The sequence below is a fragment of the Staurois parvus genome, unplaced genomic scaffold (assembly GCF_062004578.1).
Source record: "Staurois parvus isolate SC_StPar_1 unplaced genomic scaffold, SC_StPar_1.0 ptg000001l, whole genome shotgun sequence".
NCBI lineage: Eukaryota > Metazoa > Chordata > Amphibia > Anura > Ranidae > Staurois > Staurois parvus.
In genome coordinates, this window is record NW_028317797.1 from 2632501 (window position 1) to 2646408 (window position 13908).

General features: G+C 39.6%; 1 protein-coding gene across 2 annotated transcripts in view; it reads left to right on the forward strand.

Annotated features, from left to right (window-relative positions):
• Positions 1-5020: 5020 nt before the first annotated feature.
• The window catches only part of MEIS1 (Meis homeobox 1), a 193318-nt gene continuing 184430 nt past the window's right edge, over positions 5021-13908 (forward strand). For both annotated transcript variants that reach the window (XM_089675382.1, XM_089676087.1), the window contains exons 1-5: positions 5021-5794; positions 9105-9331; positions 11588-11729; positions 12093-12143; positions 13784-13834. In XM_089675382.1, the coding sequence (XP_089531508.1) occupies positions 5783-5794; positions 9105-9331; positions 11588-11729; positions 12093-12143; positions 13784-13834 (483 nt within the window). In that variant the 5' untranslated portion in view covers positions 5021-5782. The remainder of the gene's footprint in view (positions 5795-9104; positions 9332-11587; positions 11730-12092; positions 12144-13783; positions 13835-13908) is intronic.

Sequence of the window (13908 nt, forward strand, 5' to 3'; positions counted from 1 at the left end):
GAATTCTCCATTGTGATCTACTGCCTATATACTTAGGGGAATTCACAGCCTTCTCTACCTGGTCATCTAAGACCATCAGTGTTGTTTATTCACCCAAGATTCAATTATTTTTCACATACAGTTTAATTATAAAATATGTGCATAAATAGACCCCTGAATGTATATCTGAAGCAAAAACTTTTTTTCTATAGAGTAGAAAAAGTTAATCCATATGTCATTGTTAGTCCTGTGTCCTATTAATGAAAATTCAAGTCTCTTCTACTCCCATATGCACAAGGATTGAGAGTAGAAAGGGTTAACTCCTATGTCATTTGAATTTCTGTGTCCTATTGGGGACCATTAAAGTCACTTCTACACCAATATGCACAGGGGTTGAAAGTAGAAAGGGCTAACCCCCATTTCATTTGTAGTTCTGGGTCCTATTGGGGACAATTAAAGTCACTTCTGCACCCATATGCACAAGGATTGACAGTAGAAAGGGTTAACCCCTATGTCATTTGAAGTTCTGGGTCCAATTAGGGACCATTAAAGTCACTTCTACACCCATATGCACAGGGATTGAAAGTAGAAAGGGTTAACCCCTATGTCATTAGAAGTTCTGTGTCCCATTGGGGACAATTAAAGCCACTTCTACACCCATATGCACAACAGGGATTGAAAGTAGAAAGGGTTAACCCCTATGTCATTTGTAGTTCTGGGTCCAATTGGGGACAACTAAATTCACTTCTACACCCATATGCACAACAGGGATCGAGAGGAAATCTCCCCAGTTGTCAAAAGAACAAGTGACACCATAGGGAGATTTCCCTCCTACCCCATTTTAGTGACAACAATTTCGGATATAGAGCAAAAACCTAACTTCCTACTTCATATACTGAGGGTAAATCAGGGTCTGCTCTACCTAGTCATCTAAGCCCCCTAGGAAGGTATTTACTACAAATTAAGAGTGCAAAAACTGGTGCAGCTCTGCTTAGAAACCAATCAGCTTTTGGGTTGTATTGTCAAAGCCTAACAGAACAAGCTGAAGTGAGAAGCTGATTGGCTACCATGCACAGCTGTACCAGATTCTGAGTGCTCCAGTTTTAGTAAATATCCTCCTTAGAATTTCATTTATTCATCCAAGATTCACGATTTACACATTTCTCCCCTAAGATTAGAAAATGTGTACATAGTGAAAACATTTATTAATGGACATTTTAAAGTCTATCTAAAGCTCAGACTTTCTAACAGAGTAGAAAGGTTTAAAAAAAACGAACCCCCCCCCCCCCTCCTATTGGGGACAATTACTGTCACATCACTCATAGACACAACAGGTACTGAGATGAAATCTCTTCCACTTGTCACTGGAACAAGTGACCCCATTGGAAGATTTCCCCCTTGTTCCTGTTCTAGTGACAACATCTTTAGGAGAAAGAGAATTAAAAACATAACTACTTCACACACTAAGGGAAAGTCACAATCTTTCCTACAAGACATCTAACTTCATCATTGTTTTCACCCAAGAGTTGCACAACTTTCACATCGTTTTCACATACTATTTAATTTGAAAATGTGTGAATCTTGGGTGAAAACCTTTATTAACAAACCCCTTTAAAATCTATCTAAAGCCAGAACTTTGTTATAGAGTAGGGAAGGGTTGTGCCCTGTGTCCTCTTTAGGACCAGTGTCACTTCTATACCTATAGGGGTGGATTTAGTAAAGGAAAACAGGCTGTTCACTTTGCAGTGGAAATTTCCCTTATCTTCATGAATTTGGTGAATTTTCACTTTGCAAAGAAAATAAAAAAACACGCAATGGGGGTTATTTACTAAAACTGGAGAGTGCAAAATCTGGTGCAGCTCTGCATAGAAACCAATCAGATTCCAGCTTTTATTGCTAAAGCCTAATTGAACAAGCTGAAGGTAACATCTGATTGGCTACCATGTACAGCTGCACCAGATTTTGCTCTCTCCAGTTTTAGTATGGGAGTTAATTTACTGAAACAAGAGAGTGAAAAATCTGCTGCAGCTCTGCATAGAAACCAACCAGCTTCCAGGATTTAGTCTAATTGAACAAGCTGGCCATACATTATGCAATTTTCTAAATCAATTTCCTTTAGATTTACCTTCAACTATGTAGTGTAAGGGCCTGCCTGATGGCATACAAATTGAAGGTATTCAAGTTGACCTCCTATTATCCTAGGTTCACACCTATGCGTTTTCCATTGCGTTTTGCAGAAACGCACAGTAGTCCATTTAACATGATTTCCTATGGGACAGGTTCACATCTCCACGTTTTCACCCGGTGCGTTTTTTTGAAAGAGTCAGGGACTTTTTTAAACACAAAACGTTGCATTTTTGGTCCTATAGACCTCAATAGAGAAGATGAAAAAACAAGTAGTGCATTTTGTATGCATTTTTGATGCGTTTTGCAGTTTTATCTGCCCAGCAACAAGTTGGAACCCCCCGCCCTGCAAAATGCATCAAAAAACGCTCCACAAAAAGCACTGCAGAAACTGACCAAACGCAAACTGCATAGGTGTGAAGCTAGCTTTAGGTTAGGTTTACACCTATGCAGTTTGCGTGTTTGACACATTTTTTTTGCGTTTTGCTTTTTTTTTTCAGCTTGTTGCTGGGCAGAATAAAACGCATCAAAAACACACTACATGCATTTCTGCAGAGTCTCCATTGAAGTCTATAGAACCAAAAACTCAATGTTTTGCATTTAAAGAAGTCCCTGACCCTTTCCAAAAAATGCACCGGGTGAAAACTTGGAAATGTGAACGTATCTCAGGAAATCATGTTAAATGGACTGCTGTGCGCTTCTGCAAAACGCAACGGAAAAACGCATAGGTGTGAACCTAGACTTATACGGTTTTGGTAAACCTATATACTGTAAATGTATGGGAAGCCTTACAAGCTGATTGGCTGCCACAACTGCACCAGATTCTGAGAGCCCCAGTTTTAGGGCCAGTTCACACTACAAAAACGCACTCCGGATTCATTCCAAATACGTTTTTGCTTACAGTTCACACCACACTCCGTTTCGGTGCAGGTTTGATGCAGTTTGCTATGTTCCAATATGGTTCTGTGCAGAAAAAATGCAGCATGTTCTTCCTTTTTTTCTGTTTGGGAAACTGCACTGGTGTGAACTAGGGCCATTGGAATACATGGAAAACACTGTGCATGCATTTTTGAGGCAGAAAAAAAACGCACTGGACTGCATCTAGTGTGAACTAGCCCTTAGTAAATCCCCCCAGTCTTTTTTCTTGCACATGATTGGAAGTCAGCAGAAGTCACCTCATTCACTAATCTCAGGGAAACTTCCCTTGCACAGTGAGCAGCCTATCGACCCCATTGAGAAAGCAGGGAGGGAGAGATCTCTGCAGCTGTCAATGGAACAAGTGACCCCCATTGGATGATAAACACCTTGTTCCTGTTGTGGTGACAACAATTCCAATAAAATGGGATCTGACCCATCTACACTTCATCCAAAACGAAAACAAAGGAGAAAAGTGACTTTCAATGTAACCCCTTCCCTGCTGGCAAGGTTGCTGCCTCCCCTGTTGATGACAGCTCCTTCCTGGGGGGTGGGAAGTGCGGGCTCCCCGGGACACGGGTAAGGCAGGCCGGGGGGTTCTATGGTTCTGATCCAAACCCCATGAGAAGTCCCAGGCATACAGATGACAGGGTGGGAAGGTGAACCCACTGATTGTTGGGGGGACGATGACTGGCATGTCCGGGCCCTGTAGGGGGGATGATGACCGGCATGTCCGGGCCGTGTAGGGGGGATGATGACCGGCATGTCCGGGGTGTGTAGGGGGGATGATGACCGGCATGTCCGGGGTGTGTAGGGGGGGATGATGACAGGCATGGCCGGGCTGTGTAGCGGGTACAATGACCGGCATGTCCGGGGTGTGTAGGGGGGATGATGTCCGGCATGTCAAAGGTGTGTAGGGGGGATGATGACCGGCATGTCCGGGGTGTGTAGCGGGAAGAATACCGGGCTGTGTAGCGGGGATGATGACCGGCATATACGGGCTGTGTAAGGGGGACGATGACCGGCTTGTCCGGGCTGTGTAGGAGGGACAATGACCGGCATGTCCGGGCTGTGTAGGGGGGTTGATGACCGGCATGGCCGGGCTGTGTAGCGGGAAGAATACCGGGCTGTGTAGCGGGGACGATGACCGGCATGTCCGGGTGTGTAGCGGGGACGATGACCGGCATGTCCGGGTGTGTAGCGGGGACGATGACCGGCATGCCCGGGGTGTGTAGCTGGGATGATGACCCGCATGTGTAGCGGGGATGAGCGGGGACGATGACCGGCATGCCCGGGGTGTGTAGTTGGGATGATGACCGGAATGTGTAGCGGGGATCAGCGGGGACGATGGCACTAGCACTGCGCGGACACATCCTCCTCCCGCCGCTGATGGGGATGCTGGGCTTCCAGAGGAGGAAGAAAACTCTCCCCCGCTGAAGTCTCGCCAACTCCCCGCAGAGCCCCCAGCGCGCCCCGCTGATCGATTATTTGATAATTGATTCTCCCTCCGACCAATGCAAAGCCGCCTCCGCCACGCCGGCCGCCCATTGGTCGGGAGCTTCTCTACTGCTGCCTACTGAGATTTGGGCTAGCTCACTGTGCGCCAGGAGGAGGGGGGTTCTCTGCGCAGCGGCTGAATGAACTTCTCTGTACTTCATCCTCCTCAGTGCCGCCTGGAATGAATGACAGAGTGCCAGTCCATAGAGTGTGGTGTCCACAGTGACGGGCCAGGGAAGAGGGGGAGGGGAGGAAGGGGGGGAGGGCATTGTACCAAGTTGTAATAAAGTAGAAATGAAGGGTTTAAAGTGATCTGCAGCCAGGGAGAAGCCATAACCTGCTGCAGGAGGGGAGAGCTGCTCTTTTATTTTTTATTTTTAGTTGGAGTAATGTATGCTTCTCCTGTCTGGGATGTCCTCCCCCTCCTCCCCCCCTCCCCTCCCTCTCCACATGAGCCAGTCGATGCAGCCCATTGCATTGTGTAAGACGCGACCTGTTATGGCCACCACTACTTCCGGGTTCCAGCATTCTGGTCCAAACCCAGCTCTCCGCCTGTGCAGCTCACACATCACACGCGCGGCGGGGCTGGGAGCGAGCAGCATCGATCGGGGCTTCTTTAAGGCGAACTCAGACGTTTTCTCTCTCTCCCCCTCTCTCCATCTCCACATCCACACAGAGGGAGAGAGAGAGAGCTAGAGGAGAAAACACAGGAGCACGCTGAAGGGAGAAGGAGAAGGAGCTGCTCCTCCTGCCGCCGCCGCCGCTCAGCCTTCTGCATTCTGCATCTGGACACTATTTTCAGGGCTTCTGACCGGAGCACCTCGCCCGCCGGATCATCATCATTCATTCAGCACCTTCTGACAAGCTTCGCCTATGATTGACAGCTGAAGTGGCACAGAGCCATGAGACTTTCGCTGCTCGCTGCCTTCCAGGGCGACTTTTAAAAACTCATTTAAAAAAAAAAAAGGAAAAGGGGGGGGTAAAAAAAAAATTCTTCCACCACCACCACCCTGGGTCTTTGGAAAGAGTTCCATGCTGAATTATTTGGCTCTTTCAAGGAGCTCCAAGAAGCTGAAGATTTGGTTGAAATTCTCAAGACACTGGAAACTTTAAAGAGGGATTTAATTTCGACTTTTTCTTTTTTTTTTTTTTTTTTTTTACTTTTTTTCTTTTTTTTTTTCCCTGGAGTGGCGTCATTGATTCTCATCCACACTGGCCTTAAATAGGATATATTTCAAAGTGAAGTAGGAAGGAGTTAGGAAGGCCGATGGCTCAAAGGGTAGGTGCTGTGCCTGAAACATTTCTCCAACTTTTCATCTGTGTGATTGAAACGTGGCTGGGGGGTAGAGGCTCAACAACATTGCCATGGAAGATCTCTTCACTTTTCTTTTTTTTTCCATTTTACAGGAGCATATAGGCCATTATATACATATTGCATACATATATACACTCATATATTTTAAACTGAAAACAGATCACTTGTATGACTGTACATACTTAACCAATAAAGCTGATATATATATATATAATATATATACACACACACACTGTGAGCTATTTTTACCCTTTATGTCTGTATATACTTGGCCAATAAAGCTGATTGTGATAGATAGATATATAAACCACACACACACATTTTCTTTGTTTTTGTGTTTTTTTTGCAAGCATATATTTATTTTGAGGTTCAGTTCAAACATACAACATAACAAGATATGGATACAGTAGGCTGCTATATGTCTTTGGGTAACAAAAGTGCTTAAGGGTCATATGGCAGTTCATGTTTAATGCATGGGAGTATAGAACTAGGGAAGGGTAGATGTACTTTTATATATATATATACACACACAGTTTAAAGATAAATCACTTGTACATACTTGGCCAATTGGCCAATAAAGTTTATATATATATATATATATATATATATATATATATATACACCAAAACACACTTTGCAGGGACTCTCTATTGCATGCACACACAGTATATGTATATGTATATATATATATATATATATATATAGCAGGTATACACAGTCCTCCTATATACTTTTCAGGGTCTATCATACATTGCATGTGTACACAGTCCATATATATATATATATATATATATATATATATATATATATGTATACATATATCTGTGTATTACAGGATCTATCACACATTGCATACACATTCCTCCTATATACAGTTCCTAAACATCAGGAACTTTTTCCCAGTCGACAAGTTGGGAGACACATTTCCAATGCTGACTTATCCCTGGAAGCCCAGAGCTCTCCATATACACACTGAAATGTATGTGTTGTCCAAACAGCATTGTTAAAGTGTTTACTGTTGACAGCGAGCAGCCAGCAAACAATCCGACTTGTCTATGTGTTTGTGGATCCATCCTGAGTGTTAATGGGAAGTCAGATCTAATCTCTCTCCGATCTGTCATTTCAAAGAAGCTCTATTCCACCTAGACAAGTAATCTTAATTACTGCCATTTATTGTTAATATGTGCATATTATCAGGAGCGTTCCATTGATTAAAAGCCATTAAACTTTGCATAATGGGGGAGCTCAACCACTGGGCTGTCTGGAACAGAAAGCTGGGGTCTCGCTGACACTTCATTTCCAGCCAGGTGTCACCGCCATACATTACTATTTACTAATATCCCCATCCACTGATCACTCATTTCTCCCCATTGGAACGCTGTATATTTGTCATTACTAATGTATATGAATGATCACAAGGAATGACAACTGTAGTGTACACAGGATGTGTCAGGGTGCCCAACTTATCATATCATCATTATAATAAAAATATTTATTGAATAAATTTAAAGTGGCAATGCTTTATAATGATTGAGCTAAGAGCAGGAACGTTCAAAAGTTTAGACTGTCATGTACACACACGTGTAGAAGTTGTGTGGGCACAGATAGTGTTTGTGTTACATTATCTATCTATCTATCTATCTATCTCTAAAAAAATAAATATATATATATATTTTTTATTTTTTTTTTTTAGAGAACCTATATATTTATACAAACACATATATACAAGAACAACCACTTATTCAGTTTCTAACTCCTCTCTCTTGTATACAAATATTTATTTATGTGTGTGTATATATATATATATATATATATATATATATATATATATATATATATATATATTCACAAATACAATGTATGCATGTGTTTTCCATCATTAATTTATTTTTTATTTATACACTCTTACACATGTTCTGTATGTTTGTATACTAGTGTGTATATATATATATATATATAAATAATTGTATAGAGAGGAACACATACAATACACACTTATACACAAATATAGGTATATGTGTGCATGGAGTACATGCATTGTGTACACAACTATTTATAGGGCACACATGCATACAAACAATGTTTAATCACATTTGGTAGGTTTTGCAGTTTGTGTAGTTAAGTTCCATGCCCACTCACACATACACTAATGTAGGTATATCTGTGTAAAATTGTGGGTACATGCAATATATATATAACCTATCTCTATAGGGTGCATATGCATACTAACATTTTCTAATCACATTGGCTAAGTTTTGTAGTTTGTATAGTTTAGTTACAAACACACACACACATATAAAATGTATAAAATTGTATGGTGTACATGTGATGTACACCAACCTCTCCCAATGGGGTATATATATACATAGTAACACTTTTAACCACATTTGCTACGTTTTGTAGTTTATACAATTTAGTTACAGACACGTATAAATGTATACAACTGTATGGGGTACATGGGTGTGATGTATTCAGACTTCTCCATATGCAGAGACATATTTTAATCACATTGGTTATGCTTTGGTTTGTATATTTTAGTTGCACACATAGGAATAAATGACAATGTGTAAAATTGCATGGATATACATGTGGGGTACATGTATATCCAGACATTTTTTTTAATCACATTGGCTAAGTTCTGTATAGTTTGGCTACACACACACACCCAGGCGTACATGTATACAATTGTGTGGGGTACATGTACATCCAGAGATTTTTTTTAATCACATTGGCTAAGTTCTGTATAGTTTGGCTACACACACAGGCGTACATGTATACAATTGTAAGGGGTACATGTGATGTCTACAGACCTCTCCCTATGGGGTACATGTACATCCAGAGATTTCTGGATCCATCCCATGTGCTAGGGTTTGCAGTGTGCCCACTTTCTCTCCATGCTCACACTCCTCCTGGTCACTTTAGTTCTACCCTTGGCCCAGTTGGCCCAGTGGGAACATTTTGGCACAGGAGTGTTGAATGGTCAAGCCCCTTGTAAGCTTCATCTCCAGCTTTGCCAACTGTTAGCCATGAGACAGTGTCAGTTGTTGTGATTTTCATTGGTCTTCCCTGTGAACAGTCTAGGGGGATCTCTAATGAAATCAAATGCTAATCCTCCAAGACGGGGCTGGAGAAAGTGAAAAGATCCTGAGAGCCACCATAATGGAAGCCGCTCCTTGGAGGGGATGAAGTCAGCTGGAGGCCTCGCCATTTGCCCTGCCTTGCTCCTCAGTTGTCTCCTGGCTTGCTGATCGTGTTTTTTCTGTCTACCATACAGTACGACGACTTGCCCCATTACGGTGGGATGGATGGAGTAGGGATACCTAGTTCCATGTATGGGGATCCCCATGCTGCTCGATCCATGCAGCCCGTTCACCATCTGAACCACGGTCCACCTCTGCACTCCCACCAATACCCGCACACGGCCCACACCAACGCTATGCCCCCCAGCATGGGCTCTTCAGTCAATGACGCTCTGAAGAGAGATAAAGATTCCATTTATGGGTAGGTACTGCTGGCATCACATTCTGCAACCACACTGCTGCAAACTTCACCAAACTTCTACTGTCTGTACTGCCAACCATCAGACCTGGATCTCACGATCATTGCTCTGATGGCAACTTAGGAGTTCATTTACAAGGAGTTCAATGGAAGTGCAAATTAAATATCACAAACTGACTGCGTGCATGTCTATTTTGTTAGATGTCTCCACAATTATTACTATTCGGTTTTTTTTAGTCTAGGTAGAAGATAAACGTTAAAATAAGTATAAAAATAATAATGAACCTTAATTATTATTTTTAACAGAATTAGCTATAATGATGGGGGTAGTTAACCATTTGGCAGTACTGAATATGGGGCTATATTGCCAAGAAAAGTGTATTTATGGATGCATTCTGCAATATAGGCGTGTTGTATGTGTGCTGTGTGTATGTAATAGTATATATATAGAAAGAATAAAAGATAGATTATGAAATTAAATATATATATATATATTAAAAATTGTGTGTGTGTATATATATATATATATATATATATATATATATATATATGTATATATATACACACACACAAATAATATGTACACATATATATTATGAATAAATGAAAATAATAAAAATAAATTACAAAATTAAAAAATAAAATAAATAATATATATGTATACACATACAGTATACATAAAAGAAAATTTTATATATATATATATATATATATATATACATAAATTAAAAAAAGTATACATATATATCATGCATAAATGAAAATAATAAAGAAAATTACAAAATTAAAAAATAAAATAAAAAATATATGTATACACATATATTACACATAAATGACAATTTTTAAAAATTAAATATACATTACATAAATGAAAATAAAATGTGTATACACATATATTATACACAAATGGAAATAATATATATATGATTATATATATACACATCATAAATAAAAACTAAGATAAAAAAAGTATACACGTATATGTTAAATTGTATATATATATTACATAAATGAGAAAAATATATATTATACAGAAATAAAATGTATAATATATATCATAAATACAATTTAAAAAATATATGTATACACATATATGACACATTAAATGAAAATAATAAAAATAGCTTTCCTCATGCAAGCACACAAGCTACATAACGTGTAAGTGTTTGAAGAGCCTATATATGTTCACATGCATGCCTGCCTATGACAAGGGCTTTGCTCATTTAATTTTTTTGTATTTTTTAAATCGTTCTTGTCTCCTAAATAGACACGGCATTGTTGTGCTAGAGTAGCTCTATTTTTTTTGCTATAGATGTCTTGAAAGGGCTTAAATAAATTAAAACAACACGCTCTGGTTAATGTGAAAACACGTGTAATCTCCCTAATTTGTCGCTTACGACTCCTAATCTTTTGTAGCCATGGAGTTTATTTAAACGCATAGTTTGCAGGGCAATGCTAGCCCATCTCAGCCCCCCACTTGCCCAAAACCCTCTCCTCTCCCACCCCTTAGCTCCATAGAGGCAGCCTGCAGTTTACGCAGGAAATGGAATAAATTACTTTAAACACTTTTAATTGAGTTAGAAGGTTAATGGAATTCCCTGTCCTCCTTCTCAGAGTACCTGATTTAGCCGCATTAAAATATTAAAAGACTTAGCTCCGTTTTCATAGAAAAAGGCATTATGGCGTGTGCTAAATGAGGTGACATAAAATTCAGTAGTTTAACTTTTTTTTTTTGAAGAATGTAATATTGCAATCCAAATTCTCGTCTGCCCTTTAGGTAAAGATTTATTAACTGATTGCCTACCTACTGATTACTGGAAGGATTCTAAAATCATTAGGCTGTTTCTCTCTATATATATATTTTAAGGAGTAGATTTAGCTGCTTTATCGTATCATTTAAAATCCCCATCCGTGCATTTGAGCCTGAGATCTCCCAGTCTTTTTTTCTACTATGGTTTATTTATGCCTTGAATAGTGAAAGAGAGCGAAGGCTAATTGCATTGGAGTGCTAGGCTGGTCTGTGTCTTGTGTGTGCTGATTGTCTTTGCCCAGGGCCTCTGGTGTTTTGCCCTGGTGAGAGCAGCATTGAGCTGGGAGGGGCAGGGGGCATCTGTCCTCTTGATCATGTGGCTTTTTTTTTTCTTTTTCTTTTTTTTTTCACAGACAGCCCTTTAGCTTGTTGTACAGCTAGTCCTTGTTTTATTTATTTATTTTTTTTAATGTGTGTTATTTTTGTTGATTGCTGTGCTTCTCTTGCAGACACCCCCTGTTCCCTCTGTTAGCACTGATTTTTGAAAAATGTGAACTAGCTACTTGTACCCCCCGAGAACCTGGAGTAGCAGGCGGTGATGTGTGCTCCTCTGAGTCTTTCAATGAAGACATTGCAGTGTTCGCCAAACAGGTCAGCCAAACAATGCAAGATGCAAGCTACACTACCACCAAGCAAGCACACACACCATTATAATAAAGATCACACACACATAAACTTTGTCCTGACCCGTCAGAACCCAGGATGCCTTATTGATCCCCTCCACAGTTATTGAGCAACGCTTTGTAGATGATCTGGGATTATTATTAATGTCCTACCTAATCGGAGGGGAAAATAGACACCCTGACAGATGGAATGTCAGTCTATTAGACACACTAGTATTATATACTTCTCATACACCAGCCTGGTGCTGCTTAGATCTGCTGCTGTTTTGTTCAGTGGGACTCAAACTCTTTTTTTTTTACCCCCCACCCCTTCCCCTTTATGTGGCTTCAGATTCGTGCAGAAAAACCCCTGTTTTCCTCAAACCCGGAATTGGACAATTTGGTAAGAAGTGACAAAATCCTTTTTTTTTTCTTCTTCTATGTCGTGTTACTTGCTTGTTTAGTTGGCACAGAGCTCTTAATTACAAGTAATACAGTGTAACAATTTGGTCTAAGTAAATTACACAGTGATCAGAAGGGAGCTCTGCGCTTCTTAGTAAATGAGATGGCCTTTTTTTATGACACCCACTAAGTGACTGCAGTAATCAGCTTCTTGGTTTATTTAGGGTTGTCAAATCCTTTAGTGTTTCTCTCTCTGCTATCACATCCCCCCCAAGAGTTGTAGACAAACAGATTGAAAACACATCAAAAGCCCCCCACTATTTGGGGATTTCAATGGAAAGGCATAAAAAAGATAGCCAGAAATCCTACACCATTTGCTGCACTGGATTTATATTTGAACTCACTTGATATTGAAAGAGTCTGGATTGTGTTCTGCTGATTTTGTATCAGTCACATTAGCAGAGCCAAATACATTGTTAGGGAAACGTGTGCTGAAAATTCTTTCTTTCTTGCTTTCTTTCTTTCTTGCTTTCTTTTTTTCTCTTACTTTTTAAAAAAAAAAAATGTGCAGCACCTTTTCTTCTTCTATTGTTTGCACCTCTATTAGAACTTTATTTATGCTCTTCCCCCCAGGTGATCCAAACTATCCAAGCTTTCTTTCTTTCTTTCTTTTTTCTCTTTCTTTTTTTTCTCCTTCTCTCTCTTTCTTTCTTTTCAAAATTTTACTGCAGCATTCTTTATTCTGTTGTTTGCACCTAGAACTTTATTTATGCCCCTCCAGGTGATCCAAACTATCCAAGCTTTCTTTCTTTCTTTCTTTCTTTCTTTCTTTCTTTCTTTCTTTCTTTCTTTTCTTTCTTTCTTTCTTTCTTTCTTTCTTTCTTTCTTTCTTTCTTTCTTTCTTTCTTTCTTTCTTTCTTTCTTTCTTTCTTTCTTTCTTTCTTTCTCTCCTTTCTTTCTTTTCTCTTTCTCTCTCTTTCTTTTTTCTCTTTCTCTCTCTTTCTTTTTTCTCTTTCTCTTTCCTTCACTTTTTCTTTCTTTTCACAATTTTACTGCAGCATTCCTTCTTCTATTGTTTGCACCTAGAACTTTACTTATGCTCCCCATCCCCCAGGTGATCCAAACTATCCAAGCTTTCTTTCTTTCTCTCTCTCTTTCTTTCTCTCTTTCTTTTTCTTTCTTTCTTTCTTTCTTTCTTTCTTTCTTTCTTTCTTTCTTTCTTTCTTTCTTTCTTTCTTTCCTTCTTTCTTTCTTTCTTTCTTTCTTTCTTTCTTTCTTTCTTTCTTTCTTTCTTTCTTTCTTTCTCTCTCTCTCTCGTTCTTTCTAATGATGCATTTCTTCTTCAATTGTTTGCACTTTTATTAGAACTTCATTTATGCCCCCCCCCCATCCAAACTATTCAAGTTTTCTTTCTTTTCTCTCTTTTCTCAATTTTACTGCAACATTCCTTCTTCTATTGTTTGCACCTCTATTAGAACTTTATTTACCCCCCCTCCCCCCCCCAGATGATATAAACTATCCAGACTTGCTTCTTTTCTTTCTATCTTTCTTTTTTTTCCAAGGCATTTGTACTGCAGTATGCCTTGTTTTGTTGTCTACACTTTTATTAGTATTTTATTTATGCTTTTGTTTCCCCACCAGATGATCCAAGCTATCCAAGTATTACGATTTCATCTGCTGGAGTTAGAAAAGGTAATGCAAGCTGCAGAGATGGGAGTAACAAGCTCCAGCTAATAGTGAATTTGCATAAATGTCTTTATTTCTGG